This window comes from Hermetia illucens, chromosome 2, assembly GCF_905115235.1.
Source record: "Hermetia illucens chromosome 2, iHerIll2.2.curated.20191125, whole genome shotgun sequence".
Taxonomy (NCBI): Eukaryota; Metazoa; Arthropoda; class Insecta; order Diptera; family Stratiomyidae; genus Hermetia; species Hermetia illucens.
Genome location: NC_051850.1, coordinates 106,580,950 through 106,605,226, shown reverse-complemented (window position 1 = coordinate 106,605,226; position 24,277 = coordinate 106,580,950). Strand labels below are relative to the sequence as shown.

The following is a 24,277-nucleotide window of genomic DNA, read 5'->3' as shown; positions in this document are numbered from 1 at the left end:
ACAGCATCGGGGCTATTCATCATCAACAACGGTCTAGCACCCTGTCTTATCATACATTCTTCTTAACCCAGCTCTAGAAAAGCTGATTCGCCTCTTTAAGCCTACCCAACTACTGGCTTATGCTGACGATATTGATATCATGGGAAGAACAAGTCCGTGGGTTGAACATTAATGAAGGCAAGACGAAGTACATGGTAGCAATGTCAGCACGAAAAAACAAAGAAGAAGACGTGGCAGACCCTGGCTTGGGTGGAATTGGTGGACCTCGCGCAAAACTGGGATGTCTGGAGTTCCGTCTCGACTGCATACCGGTTGTTGCGCCGTTGATGGTGATACGTCGCGCAATATAATAAAAACAATTCCTAGTTTAGTATTTTGTTTTATTCTAATCCTGTATAACAGTAAAATATAAAATAATCTTCTTCTATCACGATGAGGTAGGAAAACGTTTAATAAACTTAACAATTAGGCACATTTATTGCAATCCACTGCCTCTTCAAGCATCATTTTAGAACCGTATGTAGCGACCATTTCTCGTTGAACGACATTTAGAATGGTTTTATAGGCTGCATGCCAGACGCAGCTCTCTTTCGCGCTTATAAGTCTACAGAAAAGGGGGACTAATGAATAGAAAAATGAACTCTTACCCTATAGTAAGTCCGAAGACAAAGCTAAGCAGATACGAACTTACCTGTGAAGCAACCTCAGTGGCACTAATAAATCCGTGATACGCCTTGTTTGTATCAGCTCTTGAGCATTTTGGGCGAATATATCAACATCGCATTCTTCGGGACTTTCCGAGCTCTCTATCCACGATTCAATAAGGTGTCTGCAATTTTTTTGATCAAAAATATTTTCGGATTCTGGGGGTTTGCTTTCAGTTTCGCATTTGTTGCTACTTTCTGAAGTTTTACTGTCGACTGCTACGTTCTTGCGGTGTAAATTCATATCTCGCTCGATTTCCATACGCAGTTCAGGAGGCAATGCTTGCAGGAATTCAGCTTCAACATTTGGGGAAGGGTTTCGAATTGCTTCAGGCGAGGTACTTTCTTGTTTTGAAACAGTGTTGGCGCTTGTATATTGTCTATGCTCGCGTAAGATTTCTTCCCTTATGTCTTCCGGTAATTCAGCTAAAACGTTGTAGTCGATGTCGGGCGGAAGTTGTTCTTGGACCTTCCGTTTGGCAGCGTTTTGAAGCATGTTTGAGACGTCTATTGTTTTGGTAGCTTTCGATTTTCCTCGTCCTTTTTTGCTTATTTTCGAAGGTTTCTTTTCAGGAGTAGTTGGCGATGTTTTGCGTTTTTCAGGAATGGGTTTGATTGGTGATTTTAATTCATTTTTAGTAGGTTCAGGATTTTGCGTAGATGACTCTAAGAAAAAGAAAATTGAATCGAAAGTTAGGAAAAATGTGTCATAAAGAATTCCTTCTTAATGTCTTAATTTTCGCATCATCGCATGCAATCTCCAAGTAAATTTACCTTTCCGCTTCTCAGCAACTTTGTTGAACATGGTTTTCAAAACATTTTCCTTCTTCGCCTTATTTTCGTCAGGATTATCCAGTTTTCCGATGTGTATACCGATTCCTCGCAGTTCTTTCGGAGGAATATTCAATGACTTCATGGTAGTAAGTATAGTTCTTGTAATCACATCCAAGTCACAGGTGTAATCAGGAAGAGTTGTTGATTTTGTCAGATTATCGCAGTAGCCATGGCCCATGAATTTTGATGTCTCAATGGGAGCTTCTTTTGCCCGAACCATCAACTTAAGAGTAATACATTTTCCACGACGTTTAATTCCCATCAGGCGCGAATGTACTTCGGCGCAAAGTTGCCGCAAGAACTTTTCCAATTCTGCATATTCAGTGAATCGAATTCCATAGTTGACCTCTGCTGAGATTGATTTCCGGATCTGTTTGATAAAATTTCCATTAGAAATGAATATTTGACTTCGTTTAATGCCTAGAAATTACCTGCCCATAAACTAATGGCCGATTGTCTACGCCACGACAGAACTGATATAGGGTTTCGCCGAATTTCTTTCCAACTTCTTGTTGTAGTTTCGCCAAAGGTATTTGCTGTAAGTCGCCGCATGTTTTCAGTTTCAATTGTTCGAGGGTGTACGAAGTACTGTACCCTACGCCTACGGTAAGAAGTAAATTTCGATCGAATAAGATTGTTGTTAGCTTCCGCTGTCTTTATGTTGATGAAGTTTACCTGGGAGGTCATCAATTGGAATATTTGCCATATAATCTTCGACATTTTCTGGACTTAGGAAGAACTGTCCATCTGGTTTGGCTTTCTTCGTAGCCATGCGGGCTTGTAACCTGTAAAGCATTCGACATCAATTGATATAATGAAGGTGATAGTTAAAAATTGTTTCTGACTAATTAATAATTTTTTAGCGAAAAAAAACACAGCTTTAGTATTTTTCCACTACCTTTTTTGTTTAAAAAAAGGATTACTATTGGAAAAACAGTTTGAGTTAAACCACACTTTTTTCCGAAGCTACGCACTTTATATCAACCAAATTTTCAGAATTTATTGCGAATAGATTCTCAACGGATTCGGCTATTTCGGTTATTGCGAAAAAAAAACAATTATCACCTCGAAGGGGGGGTCCCATACCTCTCGAGGGGGAAGCGCATATTGGCGCTATTCGACTTTTGTTTCCTATGTCACCCTCTACCCCCACTCCAAATTGCATATCGGTTGGTCTTGACTGAAAGAATTCGGAGGTCACACAATGACCCGACTGTTGGGAAGAAAAAGTGCGTTAAAGGAACATGAGAAAGGTTAAATTTCTGCGCTTCATGAAAGGGGCCTGTCCAACTGTGAAATTGCTTACCATTGGGGCTGAAGCCGTGGTATTATCGCAATATTTTTGGTTGACCTCAAAGCTATGGTAAACAAACACCTTCTGGTCGCCCGAAAGTAAAAAGTTATCGTGAAAAGCGGACAACTGTTAACACGGCGTGAACTGCAAGAAAGGAGTGTCGTTGGACCGGTGACAGTTGGGAACTCTAAAAGAGTCACCGAACCTCTGTCACATATGAAAGTTGAAAGCACCAATGTTAAAGCCGAAATATTACGAAATTAAGGTAATTTTTTGCGGATTATCACCAAACATCGAGGCATGAATAGAATAAGGTAAAATAAGTTCCAATCTATACCCTTTATATTTTCACTTGTTATGCTTAGTCTGAAAGAAGATTTACCTTCACGGCCCGCGCCAACGATCAAGAATCATGTTTCTAGTTTGTCAACACGTACCAACTTACAATGACAATGAATGAGCATACGACGAATTTGAAATAAATGAATCCTATAACCGATACGATTAACAGATTTTAAAAAAGCAAGTGGGAATACCGGAAGCTCACGTTTCGGGTGTAAAGGTTTTGTGTTCATTTTATGTGAGAAATTTCTACCCACATTTTTCCATCCGTATATAGCTTCAAATCCAACATATTCATATTTTTTCCAAACGGACATAGATATTATCCTCGCCCTAAATAAACATCTGAATTATATACTACCCGCAAATTTCATTAACACGTAGGTATATGACTATTGCGGGCGAACAGTCTGCAGTACAAAGACGGAACCCTAGGAAAACGGATTGGGCAAAGTTCAATGAACTTCTTGGCAATAAAGTACAGTTCCCTAGGCGACTAAGGACTCCTTTGGTGCTGGAAGATGAATTGAAAACTCTGAACTACACACTTTTAGAGTGCTATGAAGAGGCTTGTCCTATTTCCCGAGGCCAAAGCGGTAAAACGGTTCCTTGGTGGAACCGAGAACTGCAAAAACTCAGGAAATTAACCAGGCGACTTCTAAATCGTGCTTGCAAAAGTAACAAGAACGAAGACTGATTAAATTTCAGGAACTCACAACGTGAATATAAGAGGCTCGTGAGGTGCTCGAAACGAGACTCCTTTAGAGCGTACTGTGAGGAACTGGAAGGCGAAAGGGAGACTTCAAGGCTGTGCAGAGCCCTCAAAAGGGATGCGTCGGCCAAGTTGGATTCTCTTAGAAAACCCGACGGTACTTTCACGAGCTCCAGACTGGACTCAGTACAGACCCTCCTGGAAGTACATCACCCGGGGGAACGGGTGAGAGAAGTGGTAGGGGGAGAGTTGACGGTTCTTGCAATGCCTTCAACACACAAGTGTTGCAAGAGGAACTGGAACACTGCGAAAGCGGTTGTTTCCCATGAAAAGGTGAGAGCTGCCATACTGTCCTTTGAAGATTTCAAAGCACCTGGCATGGATGGCATCTATCCGGCAATGCTAAAGGAGGGTATGGAGCATTTAGAGCGACCTCTAAAAAATATTTTTCGAGGATGTCTTGCTCTGGGCTACGTGCCTTCTTCTTGGCAACAGGTTCAAGTAGTTTTCATACCCAAACCTGGGAAAGATAACTATTCTAATCCAAAGAACTTCAGACAGATCAGCTTGACTTCATTCTTGCTGAAAAGTTTGGAGAGACTATGGGGGTGTTCGTGGACATTGAAGGGGCTTTTGACTGTGCGCCTTTTCAAAAACTTTGTGATGCCGCCAGAGCGCATGGTGTTGATGATACTTTAATTAAGTGGATCCATGCTATGCTAACGCAAAGATTGCTGTGCGCTGAGGTAGGGGTCGATCGCTACCTGACTACGGAAGCAACGAAGGGCTGCCCTAAGGAGGTGTGCTTTCGCCGCTTCTGTGGAGTATGCTGATCGATTCACTGCTTTGCGAACTGCAAAATTTCCCAATACACGCTCAAGCTTATGCTGATGACGTGGCTGTACTTGCTGTTGATCGGGATCTTGGAACGGTGTGTAGGAATATACAGCGTGCCGTTGATTTGATAGACAGCTGGTGCCTTAGACATGGTTTGTCAGTTAATCCAAATAAAACCACAATGGTTTCAGAGTGAAATTATGCGGTGTTTCCAACGATTAATTAATTGAAGTAATAAAGCAAACTTGTTTGCACTGATGAAGGGAACAAGTGGTTCCCGAAATATCGGTATTTGCAAGAATAAATACCCACACCAACGAAAAAGAAACAACAAGTTTTTATTACTTCAATTACACAATGGTTTTATTCACAAAAAGGAGAAAACTGAATGGACTTTGCCTCCCTGAGATGAGGGGTACTACCCTTCAACTCTCCGAAGAAGTGTCACTCTAGATAAAAAACTTCTTTGGAACAAACATGTAGAGGTAAAGATGAAAAGAGCTCTCACAGCTTATGGGCTGTGCAGACGGACCTTTGCCTCGACAAGGGGACTCAGGTCTCATGTGGTAATGTGGATATACGTTGCCATCATTAGGCCGATGTTCGTATATGCATCCGTAGTGTGGTGGGTTAAGGTGAGACAAAAAGGTTTTCACCGTAAACTAGACGCACTGCAAAGAACTGTTTGTTTGGGTATCACTGGTGCCATGAGCACGACATCCGGCGCAGCTCTGAATGCACTACTCAATTTGCAGCCCCTGGATATATTTATTCAAAGCACTGCAATGAGAGCAGCTCATAGGCTAATTCGATTAGATCTATGGGAAAACAACGGATGTGGGGGGCACAGAGCATTGGAAGAGTTACTGGGAGGACTGAATCCAGTTCTTACAATGGCTTCCGATTTTCGTGCCTCCATACATCTGTTTGGTAGAAGATATGTAGTTACCCTGAAGTGTAGGGAGGACTGGGAAGACCCAGAGGAATGCGTGGCGGGATATACGGAAGTCTTTTACACCGATGGCTCAAAAACAGAAGAGAGTTCTGGAGCCGGAGTCTACCTCTCGAATAAAAACGAGAAGTGGGCTTTTCCTTTGGGACAATATGCAACGGTTTTTCAAGCCGAAGTTTATGCGATCCTAAGGGTGGCAAACTGGGTGATTGGCGAGCGGTTGAAGGGCAGGCGCATCGCAATCTGCAATGACGATCAAGCTGCACTGCGGGCATTGAGCAGTCCTTTGATCACCTCGAGAATCGTTCAGGAATGCAGAAACCGTTTGAACTTTATGTCTAGATTCAATACGGTGGAACTACTCTGGGTACCTGGTCACTGCGGCATAGAGGGAAATGAAATCTCGGACGCTTTAGCGAAAGAGGGGTCAATCTCCCCTATGCCGGGACCGGAGCCAGCAATTGGGATATCAGTGGCATTGGCTAAATCTGTTTTCAAAAACTGGGAACAAGTTTCCCATAATGACAGGTGGCAGAGCCTAAATGCTGCTCGACACACCAAACTTTTCCTGCCAGAACCCAACATACGTTCCGCAAAGTTTATCCTGTCGAAAAGCAGACTTGCAGGTGTATTGTGGGCATTCTGACAGGCCATAATTCACTAGCTGGGCATATGTTGAGAATAGGAATTACCGAAGATGATACGTGTCCCTCCTGTAATGAGGAAGCGGAATCCACGGAGCATTTGCTATGTGAATGCCCCGCCTATGGACGCATCAGGCATCAGATCTTTGGTGCCGATGTTCTTCAATTGCGACGGGTAGCATCACATCCACTAACAGAAATCCTGCGATACGTGAACGAATCCGGAATATTCCGTTAGACGGGGGACGCGAGTACAATGGGCCAACACGGGCTGAGTGCTCAGAAGCTGTAGCTTCTCCCCACCCACAGGTATATGCACCCATAGGTCTCTCTGGAGTAACTGATATTGATATACAAATGACTAAAAAACTAAAACAACATATTTCTTGCCGACCCCCCCATTCATGTGAGCTCACTTTGTTGTGGTACTGACGAATTGGTATGTGATGACGTCATACACCTTGCAGAATGCACGAAATTCATAAAAATGACAAAATTTCACCTTCAATAACTTTGTTAATAATAGTTGGATTTCATTTAAACTTCCGAAAGTTGTCTTATGTTATCCTCCATATGACTGCCAAATTTTGTACTTCTAGCGTGAACTTCAGGGTGTTTTCGACTAAATTTCTAAAATATGCTAATATACTATTATTAACTATTTATTTGACATCGGAACGGGATGTATTTTGAAGCGTAAATTTCGTTTAGATACACCGCTGTGATGTTTTTCAGATTTTTCGGATAGATTCTGAGAATGAGATCTGTTACACTACATATTTTGAGCCCTCACTCCCCTTCGTTTCACCCGATATCAAATATGGGGCCAGTTTTGAAAAATACTAATTGAGCTTTTTTCATTTGATATCCTACATGGCCACATTCTTTGAAAAATGTTGCACCACGCTTTCGCATATAAGGGGAGCCCGTCTTTAAAGTAAACATACTATGGCGCCACTTGTATGTAAAGGGATCCACAGATCACACGTTCTCGCCAACTTTCGTGCCGTTTCCAAATAAATCGTGTGTGACAGACAGACGAACTGACAGACATCGACTCGATTCTGATAAGGTTTTGTTTCACACAAAACCTTAAAAATGAACATTTCTAATAGTAAATATAAGAAATTTTTGAAACAAGTCGGGAAACCGGAAGCTAGACGCTTCAAATATGAAAGGATTTGTGTATTTCCTTTATAAAGAGATTTGAGTTGTCCCATTAGTATGTAGCATGTAATATATGCATATATTATGTAAAAATATCCACTTTCAAGTGATATTGACATTTATTGTCTTGAATTTGCACAGAACCGACAGCTTTGACCTAGTATAACTTTGTTAGTAGTTAGTGTGCTGTGACCTATATTGCTGCAAAATTTCGTGATTCTAGGGTGAACTTTCCTGTCAATTATTAAAAATTTTAGTAATGGACTATAATTAACTTTATTTGAACAGGTATCGGTATGGAGGGTATTTCGGAGTCTAGGCGATTTTTTTCAGATTTTTCGGTTGGGCAGTCTCTGAGAATAGGTTCGTTAAAGAAATGGCCACTTTCGATCCCCTGTACCCCTCTTTTCAACAAATGTCAACACTAAGGCCGGCTTCGAAAAGTACTAACCGAGACCTTTCATTTGATACCACACATGACTAGATTTGATGAAAAAAAATTACACCCCCCTTTAGCATGTATGGGGGACCACCCCCTCCCCCCTTAAATTCGACGTAAAAGGATATAACTCACTGTATGCGTAAGCGTTCACAGTTCCCACCTTTTCACCCTCCGAGAAAAATGGGTGTGATGGACAGACAGTAAATCGATTTTAATAACGCACGTATATGGTTGTCATAAAACTTTATGTGGGACAAAGCCTGTAAACACATCTACGCACCCGCGCTATTAGGTTTGTGCATTGTGTTTCCGTTCCCAAAAGATTTTCTGAAAGGTTTGCACTCTTTCTTCACTGTTCTATGACACCCACTGCTACCACTCAACAGACATATATACCGGCGAAGTTCTGCTATTGCATTAGGCCAGAAAACCCTGATGACATGAAGAGTGACAGTGCTTGCCATTTTATATGTGCTGCTTCCATACAGCAGCATAGAAGGAGCATTGGCACTGAACAAATTGAACTTGATGTTGGCGTTGATAGTTCATTTCAAAATTATGGGCAAAACAACGAAGGCGACTTTAGTGCTACTAATGCATCAGCGCACTGATTTTTTCGCCTATTAATACAGTAGCAAGAGTATGCTAAGCAGTCAGATTAAAAAACCTTGGTATTATTGGGGGCCCAGAGCTACCACTTCTAGTGAAGATAAATTCATTATCAAGTGGAAAAGATGCCTAATAGCTCCAGAAATTCGCACAACACCCAATTAAATTCGATCGAAACTCGAAAATTTCCTGTTGAGTGACGAATCAAAATTTGAGTTATTTAGCCCATGAAGAATAATTTTCGTTCAATAATATTTCGTACTTTGATCTCGGGTTGTTTCTCTGCTCATGGAACTCAATAAAAGACAATGGATTAATTTTTCAACAAGATAATGATCCAAACCATAACTCAAGTTTATGTAGAGATTGGCAATGAGAATTCGTCGAGCTTAACGCACAATAAAATGGTAAACTTTAACACACAAAAAGAAATGCTTCAAGTTTCGAACATCGTTTCAATATTATTGCACAATTGACTATAGACCACATCCTTTCGTTTGAATTGACCCAATGGAGGTTGTATGCGCCCTTTGCCGCGCAGATTGTTCCGTGATTATTACCATCATTTCACTCATGTATTAACATCCGAGTTGACTGGTGTTTGACATACAGTCACGATACAAATCCCTCTGCCACCGGTGAAATTTGAACCGTGAACTTCCGTTGCTACAGACTATTAATTAATAATTAACCATTAATCCTTCCGGTTTAAAGGCTAGGCCTCACAATGATGCTGCGCCTGTTCAATCATCATTTTAGAAGGCTTGGACTAAAGAAATGAACTACGAAGTAACAACAGCGAGGGCAGATATAATATCTTACCACTTCTTGTTGCACTAAAAAATCATCGAGGGTCTTACACAATAAGTGCACGTGATTGTCAAATCTTTTGAGAGCCTGCTTATTAGCCTGTATGTATATTTTAATGATTTAATGATTCCATTAATTAATCTATATATCTGAGATATTAAAATCAATTTAATTTTTTTTTTAACCGTAAAACCATTTTCCTGGAAAATGGATGGATGGTGATCCAAGAGAGTTGTTAATCGTTTCGGGCGACCCTAAAAAAATCTTGTTCTGTTGATAAATTTCTACAGCCGCCATAATATAAACTTTGATTTAATAATTTTTCTTCTTTTTCCTGAAGTGCGCATTATAATTTCAAAATGTATTCACAGAAAAATCTTCAAAAACCCCTATTTTGGGGCTCGAAACAAATATAATCTCTTACTGTAGAACGATGTGCATACGTATATGGTTGCCATTAACCCCTTGGTGGAGTATAGCGTGTCAACCACACCTACGCTTCAGCTCCCTCCGCGATCTCTGCGCTCCTTCTTTACTGGCAAACCACCCTTCGGTCATTTTGGGTGAGTGGATTCCACTGTATCGCGTAGCCCGCAATGCAATTGTTGCAAGGCAGCATGCAGAACGTCACTGATAACAAGAAGAAATAATATCAATGACAGGATGCAATCCTGGCGGATTCCGCTTTGGATCACAAAGTCTCGGAGACTTTACCTCAGTGGAGCCCGTGCCATTTTGCGCCATTGTATGTCGCTTTGACAATAGCTATTAGTTTCTTTGGAGTGCCCATCCCGCGTAGAGCACGCCAGATACACTCTCTCTTCACGTTATCAAAAGCTTTTTATGAAATCGATGAAGCGAAGATCCAAACTCCGCGTACTCTTCCAAAATGATCCCTAGGATACAGTAGCATACGGAGCGGAAACCAACCTGCTGTCTTTCATTCGAGATGTTCTTTAATGCGATCCAGGATTATTTTAGCTTTAGGAGTACGCAGATACCCTCCAATTGTCATACTCAAAATGATTGCGCTTCTTTGTAATCTAAAGGATCATCCCCTTTCCCACTCTTTGGAAAGGGTGTCGGATTCTCAAGATTTCCATAAGAGTGGAAGCGGCGGACCTGCAGTAACTGAAGGTGCGGCGATAATAGATCTACACGGAGATTGTCAAGCTCAGCGGCTTTACTCCGTTTGATGCTTGGAGGAACAGCCCGTATCTGTTGTTACTATTGTTTTTGATACCTAATAAAAATATAAAAAAATTGAAAACACTAACCAGTTTGCAGCGAAGACATAGCGCAGAATCATGTTTTAAAATCGGGTCACTTTCTTTAGATTTCTTCTATTGATGGAATTAAATGGGTTTCCAAAATGTTTTTGTAAGCATTTCCGTTTACAGATCGTTCTCTCAGTATAAATTGTTCAACCCTATGAAGGTAGAATATTCTCAAATGATTCGGCTGCCTTCTTGCCTAACTGTTGTTATAACTCAATTCTTCGAAAAGTGTTCACTTGATCTACGCTTCATGTCCGGTTTTCCATTGAATCCAAATAAATTGAACTTGGATTCAATGTAGATGTTGTCCTTCTGAAATCGAGTGATGTCCAATTTGTATATTTTTGCGTCTATTCCCAATGCCTTTGTACATTTTTTTGGCCGAAACTTTTTTTTTGGCAAGTTTTTGAGCAAATAACTAACGGTCCTCCAGTTCCATTTTAATCCATTTTCTTCCACAAACACTGTTCTAATGTACTCCACCGTTTGGAGCCGATCCACAAATACATTTTCTTTACCAGTTCAATCTCTACAGGACCCCTTTTTCTCTTCAATAGACCTAGCAGCCCGATAAGACTTTAAAAAATCTGCTTATTAGAAGGCTACTAAACTCTGCTACCGATTTTTTGGTTGGAGTATTATTTTCCGCTACCGGTATCACTCAAACTTAAATTTTCCGGTCGTAGTAAAAGAATTTTCATCTTATCATTTTTCTACAATTTGACATTTTTAAGGTTTTGTTTCACACAAAATTTATTAGAATCGATTCGATGTCTGTCTGTCACACCCGATTTATTCGGAAACGGCTGGACCGATTGTCACGAAAATTGGTAAGAGTGTGTAATCTGTTGTTCCCTTTACATGCAGTAAGTGGCGCCATTTTGTGTTAAGTTTAAGGGGGGGCTCCCCATACATGTGAAAGGAGGCTGCAAAATTTTTTTTCACAGAATGTGGCCATATGGGGTTTCAAACGAAAGGACTCAATTAGTACTTTTCGAAACTGGTTCCGTATTTGATATTGGGTGAAACATAGGGGAGTGAGGGCCCAAAATATGAGCCCCAAAAAGTGTAACAGGTCTCGTTCTCAGAACCTATCCAACCGAAAAATCTGAAAAAAATCACAGTAGTGCATCTCTACTAAATCTAGGCCTCAAAATACATCCGGTTCCGATATCTGCACAAATAAAGTTAATAATAGTATATTTTCACATTTTAGAAATTTACCCGGCAACCCCCCTTATGTCCATTTCAGAAGTATAAAATTTGGCATAAGTATAATGAAGGATATAATGCACAAGTTGGTCAAGTTTGAAGAAAATGCAACTATTATTAACAAAGTTATAGGGGGTGAAACTTTACCATTTTTTGTGAATTTTGTACATTCTAAAACCTGTATGACCTCATCATCACATTTCAATTCATCAATAGCATAACGAAATGAGTTCTTGTGAATGGGGTCCCAAGGAATTATTTTGTTTCATTTTTTTAGTCAACATGTATATGAATATCAATTACTCCAACCAGACATGTGCGCATGTAAGTATATAGTATATGTGTGCTAATGACGTTTAAGGGTAGTGTCTAATTCAGATAGATATATTTGTATATTAAACCAGCCGTATCTAATATACGTACTATATGTGTTCATATGTATGCTTTTATACACGAAGTAAATCGGAAATATGGATACGATCAATTTATATACGTGCATATATATGTACAGTATTCGGAAATAAGCAGTTTGTTTGTTTAGGGTGAGGATAATTCTATGGCTGTAATATGTACGTATAACTTGTAGTTTGGAATGAATGAATGATGAAGGAATATGTTGAATTTGTAGCTATATAGGAATAGAAAAATGAGCGTTGAAGTTTCTTACATAAGGTGAACACAAAACCTTTATACTCAAACCGCGAGCTTCCGGTATTCCGACTTGTTTTCACTTAACTCAGCACTACCGTCAAACAAAGAACTTCAATTTATGCTCAGAAAAAAATACAAGTAGTAAAACACAGCGTAACTATTTTACCTTGGTTTTGATGGCGTTTATCTTCAGTCCGACTCTACTTGCTTCTCTTTCCAAAGCCAAAGAGATGGGCTACGCTGACGTCCAGGTGTTTGAACCCAGTGCAAATTTTACTGGTGACAGAAGGAATTGTTTTGGAACTGGATGTTGGAAACCAGTCGGCTAAGGACCTGAATCAAATCAGGGTAAATAATTAACGGCAAGCGCAATGCCGACTAAATTGTCTACCGAGTACCGAAGTTTTAAATGTGCTCTAACACGATTTAAGACTCAGATCCAATTTCATTGTCGACGCTCAGAGGTCGAATTTTAGTAAAAATTATCTGAGCAACCTGTAATACTTGTCGGATGACAAACAAAGTACGCTAGTTGGCTGAAGTCGACCTAGAAGGCAGAGCTATCCCAAGAATCTACACCAGTCGGAATACCGGAAGTTGAGCGTTTCAGGTTTTGTATATGACGAACTTTCTATGAACGTTTTTCAATTCGTGACATAGCTAAAGAATTCAAAGCAGTTTTTCATAAGGTATATTTACATGTTAAACACGTAAACAAACAAATATTGCCTGCACCGCACACTGACGCATTCATAATAATAATAATCGTTGGCGCAACAATCCATATTGGATCAGGGCCTTGAAGTGTGTTAGAGCACTTCATTCAAGACCGTAACGGTACACTACAGTACACTGTAGGAGGCAATGTGGTCAGCATTACGCTCGCCCGAGATTATTACCCTGATTTGACTCAGGTACTCATTCACAGCTGAGTCGACTGGTATCTGACGTCAAATCACGATACAAATTCCACTGCCACCAATGAGATTTGAACCGCAACCTTCCGTACGACAACCTTGTGCTCTAACCACTCAGCTATCTGGACACAGACGCATTCATATTCATCGCAATTGATCAAAAGCATTTTAATATTTCCTCTTTACTTTCTACACAAAAGCATACGTGCATATATTCCTACATATGTACATAAATTGAATACCTCTGGTACTAACTACATAGTCTTCTTAACTGGATACTATTCGCAAACTTCATTACAACATACAGATATATATGTCTGTCTGAAGAAGTTGAAGCTGATATACAAATAACCAAAGAAAGCTACAAAAAGGAAAACTAAGATGTCTCTTTGTGACCCGCCACTCATATGAGTTCACTTTACTTGATGATGACGTCATACACGTTTTAGAATGCCATAAATCCACGTTAAATAGCAAACTTTGATCACCTATCACTTCGTTTATAATAGTTAGATTTACTGCAAATTTTTCGGAATGATGTCGCATCTTATCACGTATTGTGAAAAATTATGTACGCCTAGGATGAACGGGGGTTTTCGGGTAAATTCCTCAAATATGGTGACATGCTATTATTTACTTAATTTTGATCAGATATCGGAATACAATGTATTTTGAAGCCTAGATTTGAGATAGGTGCCCCATTACGGGTTTTTTCCAAATTTTTCAGTTTTATAGGCTCTGAAATTTCTCCTATCTAGGGTCGAAAATCACAACCGATAACAGCTACGATGAGGAAATCCGCGCACGGTTGTTGTCAGCCAACAGAGTCTATTTCAGCTTACAAAAACTTCCTATCGAAACGTCTCACCATAGGGTCAAAGCTCTTACTGTACAAGACTATGATCTTGCCAGTCCTCATGTATTCCTCGGAAACTTGGGTTCTTAGCAAGAAAAACTGCGAACTATTGGCCGCGTTCGAGAGAAGAATCTTCCGAAGAATTTTTGGCCCCATACATGAGGATGGACGATTCCGTAGCCTACATAACCACGAAATCTATGAGTGATACCATGACCGTCCGGTTGTGGATAAAATCCGGCTCAATAGGTTACGGTGGGCGGGTTACTTAACCCGTACGGATGAGGATTATCCCACCCGGAAAGTCTATAAGGACAATATCTATGGTAGAAGAAGAAGACGAGGCAGACCCTGCCTAAGATGGAGCGATGGCGTAGGTCAGGACGTCAGACAGCTTTTAGGGATATCGAATTGGTGAAGCTCGGCGCAAAACCGGGATGTCTGGAGTCCCTTATTAAGGCAGGCCTAGACCAGATACCGGTTGTTGCGCCGTTGATGATAGGTTCTGAAAACGAGACCTGTTACACTTTTCGGGGCATACATTTTGAGAACTCACCCCCCTATGTTTAATCCAATATCAGAAATAAGATCAGTTTCGAAAAGTACTAATCGAACCTTTTCTTTTGATCGAAATTTACACTCCGCTTTCATGCAATGAGTTGGGGCTTTAGAATACACTCAAAGTCTCCCATACTTGTCGTAAGAGGCGCTTAAAATGGACAAAAAATTGTGGGGTAGCAACTTTGAACCTTTATTACTATCGAAGCGTCAAAAAAGCCTCGAATAGGGACTTATCGCACGCCGAAGACCTTTGGCTATCAAAGACGGACTATGATTGGTTTCTGAGGGGTCCCCAGAATGCTCACTTTCTTCAACTTGAGCGATATAAGCTGGATATTCTGGGCCTAAGCGAAGTAGGAGAGTACTTCTCTCCCTCTTGCGGCAACGTGCTTTTGTACTCTAGAAAGTCAAGTAGTAGCAGACGCGCCAATCCGGTGCCGGTTTGCTTTGGACAAATACCGCAGGATGCGTTTTCTTTACCTGGAAGCCGATTTCTGACAGACTTCTAGCTGCAAGATTCCGATCCAGGTTAAGGAGCATCACAATCAACATCGACTGCTTGTATGATCGAACTGTCGCTCGACAGTGGGGGAGCCATCTTGCTGATCGGATAGTAGATATACTGAGAGTGAGGCTGACATCAAAAATACTCTTCTCTTGGGTGTTAGACAGGTCGTTGACCTCGTTCCCCAGGGGCACCCTAAGAACTGGCTGACTGTGGAATCGTAGAAACGGATTGAAGAGCGGAAGGGTTTGAAGGCTCCTATTGACCACTGGGAGCGATGGCGGGCTTACTCGAACTTCGATACCGAACTAAATCCCTCAACGTAGTGTACGCCTTGACAGGAGACATCATATAACATTCACTTGACGTTGCTTTTTTCTTTCGGCAGTTACTTTTGAATGTAATTAATTTGAATGAATTCTTTTTGAGAGATGATTTGAGTTGTTGGTGCTAATAATGATATCACTTGCATTAATCCCGTCGCTTCCATTAAAAAAAAACTAAATTTAAGCCTTAGGTATGTGCATTTATTGGCATTTAATTTTATGATTTTTATAACATGAAATATAGGAGTCATACGGAAGGTCGCGGTTCAAATCTCACTGATGGGAGTGGGATTTGTATCGTGGTTTAACGTCGGATACCAGTCGACTCAGCTGTGAATGTGGACCTGAGTCAAATCACACATTGCCTCCTACAGGGTACTATAATCCTGAAGTGCACCGTTACGGTCTTGAATGAAGTGCTCTAATACATTTCAACGCCCTGATCCAATTGGATTGTTGCGTTAACGATTATTAAAATATATGAATATGCATAGGCTCATTCCATAAGCTTAGAAGATTATCTGCAATGTTGTGATTTTGTGCGCGGACAATCGACCTGCGTGCATGTTTTATTTTATGAAAATCATACGATTAATGTCACTAAGAGTGCACATACCTTCTTTCTTTTTCTTCAGCCTTTGTCTCGTCCACGCGGGGTAGACTAGTCGTGATCAGTTTCGCTATTTGGCTCTATCAAATGCCTGATCTGGTTGCAGTCACGAGGCTTTTAAATCCCCATCCAGCGTATCAAGCTACCAATGTTTCGGCCTGCATTTTGGTCGCTTACCAAGTGAATTCTCGTTAGCGCGAATTGCGTGACCATACCATCGAAGATGCCTCTCTCGCAACTTTTTCACGATCGGTGCAACCCCATTACGGTCGCGGATATCCACATTTCGGATGTGATCAAAACGTTTCAGTCCAACGCAACATCTTCGTCTCCATTACTGCAAGACGCACATACTTACGGGTTAAATTGAATTTTTATGAATGGAAGCTACGGAACTAATGCAAGCACTTGCAAACTCCGTTCTCAAAATGAATAAAAAGCGCTGCCAAATCGCAAATGACGTGAAGTGTCAACAAACTATCATCAGTCAGGGATCGCAAAAATTTAATTTTCTCAATTTTTTTTTGCGTGTCGCATTGCGCATCGGACTTGTTGTATGTTGCTCTATACAAGTCCGTGTGAACTTTATTTAATAGCTCTCTCACTGCGCACGCATGCATTCCCGTGTTGTATTTCAGCCATAAAGCCGCTGGGCTTGACAGTCTCCCCGCAGAGTTATTTATCGCCGCACCTGCAGTTACTGCAAATCTGCTGCTTCTATTCGTACTGAAATCTTGCGAATCCGAGACCTTTCTCAGAAAGTGGAAGAAGGCGATGATAGTTAAGATTCCAAAGAAAGCAAAGATAATGGCTAATCCTGGAACTGGCTAAAATAATCCAAGAACCTCTCAAAAGGTTGATTGATAGAGAGCAGGCTGTTTTCTGGTCTTGATCTTCCTGCATTGATCACGACAACATCCTGCTGATCATTTTGGAATAGCGCACGGAGTTTAGTTCTTTTCTGCATTTGCTCTTTATCGATTTCGGGAAAGCTTTCGATAGCGTAAACAGGGAGCCATTATTAGAGTGACATATAATGGCGCAAAATGTTAGGTACTGCACCGAGTGTAAATCTCCGAAATCTTGTGTTCCAAAGCGGAGTCCGCCAGGATTGCATCCTGTCACCGATATTATTTCTTTTTGTTATCGGTGACGTTCTGCATGCTGCCTTGATCGGTGGACGTGGAGGAAGTCAACGGACGATCGCATCTTTCCTCAAACATCTCGACTACGCTGATGAAATCTGTTTGCTCTCTCCCCGGGTCATGGACCTTGGGCAAATGAATTGAATGAAGATAAATACTAACAAAACCAAGGTTGTTAGTCTCCTTACAAGGCTACAAAGGTCATCGAAGGCGTTGATCAATTTGTATATCTGGAAAGCGTGGTTTCTACCGACGGTGGCACCGAATTAGATGATGTCCGATGCATTAACCGCGCTAGACCCACATTCGCTGCCTTGTCTAACATCGGGAAATGCACTTATCTCAACACCAATATCAAGCTGAGACTGTCCTGTGAGTGTTTTTTCTGTGTTGCTATATGTGAGTAGCACATGTAAAGTGGACCCCGCTGTTACTCAAAAGCGCCAAGCGTTCGTCAACACCAGTTTGCGTCGTATCATCGGAGTACGTTGGCCTGATACTATCCCAAACGAAGAACACGGCCACACATTAAGAAGGGCGACAATTGCACTGCGGGCTACGCCATGCAGTGGAATCCACTCTCCCAAGATGGCCAACGAGTGGATTACCTCAATTCCGTAACTTTTATAACGACATTATGAGCGATATTACGACCATCTCGTTGTGGACAAAATTCGGCCCAATGGGCTGCGGTGGATACTATGAACACTTTAGTTCCTCATTTTTTTGTTTCCAGTTTTAACTCCGCTTTTGTTTTCTGCTAGTTTTGCGCGACTTTTAGCATTTCAGGTTTCGTCCAAGGCAGAGGCGACTCATCAGACGCTGTCTCACCTCTGCCCTGGGAGCAGCGTGACTGAAAGTAACGACAGATGGTAATAATAATTTACCTCGGCTTGGTTTAGGTCTGGACTTATGACGGATTTCACTTGAATATAATTCGTAACCATTATGTGTTTGCGATTGTATTTAAGTGGAGCTATTACCATCTGTCGTTACTTTTGGTCACACTGCTCCCAGGGCAGAGATGAGGCAGCATCTGATGAGTTGCCTCTGCCCTGGACGAAACCGTCAGTCAACTTTTTCGTCCTTTTTTGAACTCTAAACTGATAAAAAATTATTTTTGGGGAATTTTGTATTTTTAGAATGATCGAAGGGCAGAGAATAATTTTCGCAAGAAACTGACAAAAACGCCTTGCCCTGAAAAGCTGGGGCACCACAAAAAACTGTTCAGTAATATAATTTCGATTTGGGAGCGCAGCGGTCGGCGGGAATGATGACTAAATAACGATAAACAGGCAGAGAATAGAGAAATTTCAAAAGCTGAAAACTATCGGCGCTCCCTCGAAGAAAAGCGTTTGCTTTTGATCTCTTCTTGTCTGTGATTGTAGGGCTTTGTTTATCATTCATATAGTCATAATCGAAATCGAAAAAAAGTTGGAAAAATTCTGACCTGTTACCTCCCACACCAGCCGAGCAAGGACATCCTGTTTTCGTCTTCACTTCCTCCCTTACAAGCCCCACAAAGTCCATGGTGGCTGCCTGCAACTCGTTCAAAACGTCGCTGAGATCCACAAACATTTCGTCACAGCTCACAGCCTCGATATTCAAAGTGTACTGGGCCACTGTGTTGTATAGGGTGAAAGCCACTTCTTTGTATTCTTCAAAGTCGTAGGGGATGGTTTTTAGGCCAGGACACAACTTCAATGCTTGGCCAACAAACATCCCGTTCCGAACGCCCATTTTCCGGGCTTCGTAGCTGCAGGAGGCGATTTCGGAAAGCGACTCATTGCCTTCGAATCCACTTTTGATTTTTTCACTTTTCATGTAATTGTTTGATTTTTGTTCAAGCCTTTTCAGGTACAGTTCGCGTTCCTTTTGCCTGTCAGTCCCCGGCCGGGCTACAGCATCCGTTCCTTTTGAATGCGTGACTGCTACAGGTTCGCCACGCAGATGTGGTCTGGAACGGAGCCCGACCGATACGAAAAAACAGTCCATGTCGATGTGCATAATTGTCTGAGGGTAAGTTTGCGGAGTGTCGAGCTTGGGAAGTTTTCCGCGAATGTCTTCCCGTTGTGGAAAAGTGCCAGAATGTTTTGCTCTTAGCTCTGAGACGTATTGCTTGAAGCCTGCACCGAGGGTGGCAATGTGATGCAGTCGAGAATTGTTATAAAACTCGGACAGGAAGTTAGGATCAATTGCAGATTTTGCAAATTTGGACGTCGTTGCTGCTTGCTTGGAAGACTCCTCCTCCTTCTGCCCCAGAGGCTCTACATGAGGTTCCTCTTCTTCGAGTATATCCGGCGAAGCATTGTTCGGCACTGATTGGTTGTTCTGCCCCTTCATTATCTTATTCAAATCGTCAAGTTCCTTCATTATATTTAAGCATTCCTTATCCTCGTCATTTGATGGCTCCTCATGATTTGATGACTGCACGGTTTCAAACTTGTCGATCGGCTTCTCCTTTTTTTGGAACATTAATTTCGGTTGCGACGGTTTTTGGTTGGTGTAGAGCAGGTATTTAGTGTAATCAAGGATCCTGTTCTCCTTAACACAATCGACAACCCATTCAGGCCGGATTATGTTGCTGGTGTTCATATTTCTGATCTTCACATCCGGCAGGTTGGAAGCGATAATGTATGTCGTGTACGAACGCTCGTAGTGGTGGAATACGCCCCCGTGTACCATCATAATCCGCTTCAATTGGTCCGCCGAAGGATTAGTCAGTCCGTTCACGTAAATAGAAATGCCGGCGAACAAAGTGGACTGGCGGAGGAAGTTGCTAGATTGTTCGAACTGTTCCTCGAGTTTGTCGATCTTTGCTTGCATATAACCGCCCTGCAAAGGCAAGATTTTCTAGATATACTTAAAACTGATTACTCAGCGAATTTACTTACCCATTCTCCGAAGCCATTGTCCGTTTCGCGAATCATTATTCCTGGTTAGTTTCCAAAACTCATGAAATCGAAGCCATTGATGACAACCTTTCAGGCGCAAACCAACTTGTTTACATGGTGTTGAGGTTATGGCACGAAAACAATCTCGTTATTTGTTAAAGAGTTGTTGAAATGGTTTTACCTTGGAGGAAAGGTAAGATGGATACAGTCTCCATAAAAAAGTCGACCATTTAAATGAGTTCATAATGTTTTTGCTGAAACATATCCTTATTAGATTAGATAGTCGAAAAGCGAAAGCGGGTGTAGGACGAGTGAATCTAGAGGGAGGTGGGGTGTCCGTCACGAGTTTCTAGGGAAGTTGAAGAGGTGGGACCTCCCTCCTTCCTCTTCACAAACTACTCATTTCCCGGGAATCGGATTAAAAATTCAACCTTTACTGCTAAAGACGGTTTCCAGGAGGAGGGACGACTTACTATATTCTGAATGGCTACGTAACGTCGATGCTTCTGAGGGGATAGGTGGGGCTTTCAAAAGTATTCGCTATTAATTTATCATATCTTTATCATACTAAGATAGTGACTCCCCTTTAAGGAAGGGGATTAAAAGGGATAGCATTCTGCGAATTAGTAACTTTTTTTTTCTAAACCTTATCGATGTCTCGGATGGGGAGGGACATACCATGCGGACCTTTGGTAATCGTATTAGGTTACGGGGTGGTTTTTGGAATGTGCGTACGCTTCCCTATAAGGGTATACCAGTGTTGCAGGTTGGACATTCTGAGGTTAGATGGTGGGACTCTGGAGAGCCTGTTCCGTCACTTTGCTATTGTGCTCTGGTAAGCCTGCTGAAAGTAAGTTAATGCTTGCGGCAACCGCAAGGTGCGCCCTGGGGGGTCCGTTTTGGACAGGATATTAACTGCGAGATTCCGGTCCAGAATGAGGAACATTTCAATATTGTAGTGTTGCGCTTTAACGGAGACTTCCTATCCAGAGGGGAAGGAGGCTTTCTGTAAGAAATTGAATGCTGCCCAAGAGAGGTTTCTTAAAGGTGACATTGTGGTCGTGATGGGTTATCTGAATTTTTGTCAGAGGAGAGCAGTCAATACATCTAGTTCCAAGGAAACAAAGCGCAGCCGCTCATATTCAACATTAACCGTTTATATTATTATCATTCGAAAGTGGGAGAGCTATCTTGAGTAATCCTCCGTAATTATGAATGAATATTGATTGAAAGGATGTAATGGCTTTATTGATCAAGCGTGACACATAACGATATCGTGCGAAATTTCAGAAAGTGGAGTGGAGTGCATCGTCAAAAAAGGAATTACTTCGCCGGACAGGAATGCGGAAGCTGGCGAAGCGAGTAATGATTTCAGAACCGTATACCGCTTCATAAAAGAACTGGCATGTGACCGCAAATTTTTTTATGGGTCGACTGAGGAGTCCCGATGTTGAGCAGTTGAAGATGTGGAAGGAGCACTTTACCACGGTTTCCAGCAGTGTCACATCCGGTGAAGTACTGCCTCTCGTGAATGAAGTGGTTATTCAACGTAATAAGCAGATATGAACTGTTCTTCCAAATAGAAGTGAAATCATCTTTTCCATCAGTACACTCAAACGAAGTAATGCCACTGGGCTGGACGGTCTCTCTGCAGAGCTATTTATCATTGCAGCTTCTGCAGATCTGCTACTTTTACCTACACTTTTCTAAAGGGTTGAACAAGGGTATGATCGTTAAGATTCCAAAAAAGGGCATCTGCTTTGGAAACGACAATTGGAAGAGTGGTTGTGTACCCTTTGCTATCGTAAGAATAATCATCACTGTCATCATCAACGGCGCAATAACCGGTATCTGGTCTAGGCCTGCCTTAATAAGGAATCCCAGACATCCTGGTTTTGCGCCAAGGTCCACCAATTCGATATTTCTAAAAGCTGTTTGACGGTCTGGCCTAGATAGATAGATATTACTCTTATAGATTTTCCGGGCTGCATCACACTCATCCATACGGATTAAGTGATACGCCCAACGGAACCTATTCAGTCGGATTTTGTCCACAACCAGACGGTCATGGTATCACTCATAGATTTCGTCGTTATATAGGCTACGAAATCATCCATTCTCTTGTAGGGGCGAAGAAATTCTTCGGAGGATTCTTCTCTTGAATGAGAGCGAGAGAGTTTGTGTTTTTTCCTGCTTTGAACCCAAGTCGAGGAATACTTGAGGACTGGCAAAATCATTGTCTTGTACAGTACTCTATGGTGAGACGATTCGACGGGACAGTTTTTATAAGCTGAGGTAGACTCTGTTGGTTGCCAACAACCATGCGAGGATTTCAGCGTCAAAGCTGTTAGCTGTTGTGATTTTTGACCCTAGATATAATAGACCAAATTATCAACGGTTTCAAAGTGGTAGTCTCCTATCTTTATTGTTTTTATTTGACCAGTGTTATTTGATGTTATTACTTCTTTGGTTTTTGGTGCCGACGTTGCTACCATATATTACATCTTGCCTTCATTGATGTGCAGCCCAAGATTTCGCGCCGTCTGTTCCAACTAGATCAAGGTAGATTGTACATCTTGTTATTCTCACGATGTCGATATCGTTAGCATAGGCGAGTAGTTGGGTGGACTTGAAGCGGATGGTGCCTCTTCGATCGACATTTGTATCATGAATCACTTTTTCCAGGACCAGGTTAAAAAGGGTGCACGATAGAGCATTTCCTTTTCTTAGACTGTTGTTGATGTGAAATGGTCTCAGGTGATCCTGCTGCTGTTATCTAGCCTAGCATATTATTCAGGGTTAACCTAGTCAGTCTTATCAATTTCGTCGGGATACCGAATTTTCTTATGGCCGTGTATAGTTTTCTCTTAGCTGTGCTATCATAGGCGGCCTTGAAATCGGTGAAAAAGTATTGCAACTGATGGCCATATTCCAGCAGTCTTTCCATCTGTTGCTGATTTGCTGGAGTGAAGCCTCTTTTGTATCTGCCGATGATGCTCGTGACGTATGGCAATTTGACGTAGCAAGATAGTGGAGAATATTTGATAGATAGTTCTCAACGTAATACCTTGATAATTGCTTCACTGTGTGATATGTTCATTTTTATGTATGGGGACGGTTGGGATGGGATAAGTTGATGAACCACTTCTAAAGATAATAACAAAATAATCTTGGAGCATCCGTAAAGTTTGATTGACAGAGACTAGGTTGGTTTCTTCTCCGCTTCAACTGCTCTTCATCGATTTTAAGAAGGTTTTTGACAGTGACAATGAAAGCGTAAAATGTGACGTGCTACATCGATTTATAGTCTTAGAGGAATTCAAAACCCGAAGCGGAGTCCCCTAGATTAGCATTTTATCATCGATATTATTTCTTCATGTTATCGGTGGCGTCCCTTATTTTGCCTTGTTTGGAGGACGTGGACTATGGCACATTTCGACTTCATTGATGATATCTGCTTTCTCTCTCACTGGGTCATAGATATTGGTTTCATGGCTCTAGATTTGAAAAGACAGGCAAGACGGACGAATAGAAGATAAACACCAACAAAACCAAGGTTATTAATGGGCAGAGCATCGAAGGTGTCGGCCAATTTGTATATCTAGGGAACGTGGTTTCTACCGACGATGGCACTGAACTGGAAGTTGCCCGATACGTTAACAGCGCTAGATCTACTTTCCCTGCCTTGTCCAAAATTTGGAAATGCAGTTGCCTCAACAACAAAAGCTACGAACTTTCTTCGTTTCATGTCTACGTGGTGTCGAAGGGGTATTGAGATCCATTATCTGAGGATGCCCGATGAGGGGGTCATCCTAGAACTACGTGGCATAAAACAATGAAGAATGAGTGCAATGTGTATACATTTATTTATTTATTTATTTAATGAAGACAATACAGAGAAAACAAATTCCTTATTACATATTGTCATCAGAGGGTGGAGCAAGTGAATGGTTGAATATGGTTGTCATTCACTCCT

The 24,277-nt window shown here is 41.5% G+C and overlaps 1 protein-coding gene across 1 annotated transcript; it reads right to left on the bottom strand.

The window, feature by feature from the left end:
* Window positions 1-363: 363 nt before the first annotated feature.
* LOC119649991 (DNA repair protein REV1) lies at window positions 364-20,679 on the bottom strand. Its single transcript, XM_038052447.1, has 7 exons — window positions 20,302-20,679; window positions 18,858-20,242; window positions 2,214-2,323; window positions 1,970-2,139; window positions 1,479-1,908; window positions 692-1,370; window positions 364-604 (listed from the first exon to the last, which is right to left on the bottom strand). The coding sequence occupies exons 1-7, from the start codon at window positions 20,335-20,337 to the stop codon at window positions 466-468; spliced, it is 2,949 nt and encodes a 982-aa protein (XP_037908375.1). The 5' UTR covers window positions 20,338-20,679; the 3' UTR covers window positions 364-465.
* Between the last annotated feature and the right edge of the window lie 3,598 nt (window positions 20,680-24,277).

Excerpts from the sequence above, each read along its gene's own strand:
- LOC119649991 (XM_038052447.1), bottom strand. The coding sequence starts at position 20,337 with ATGATTCGCGAAACGGACAATGGCTTCGGAGAATGG. Across the intron at positions 1,909-1,969 it reads GGCCATTAGTTTATGGGCAG|ATCCGGAAATCAATCTCAGC; the intron begins GTAATTTCTAGG and ends TTTATCAAACAG. Across the intron at positions 1,371-1,478 it reads AGTTGCTGAGAAGCGGAAAG|AGTCATCTACGCAAAATCCT; the intron begins GTAAATTTACTT and ends TCTTTTTCTTAG.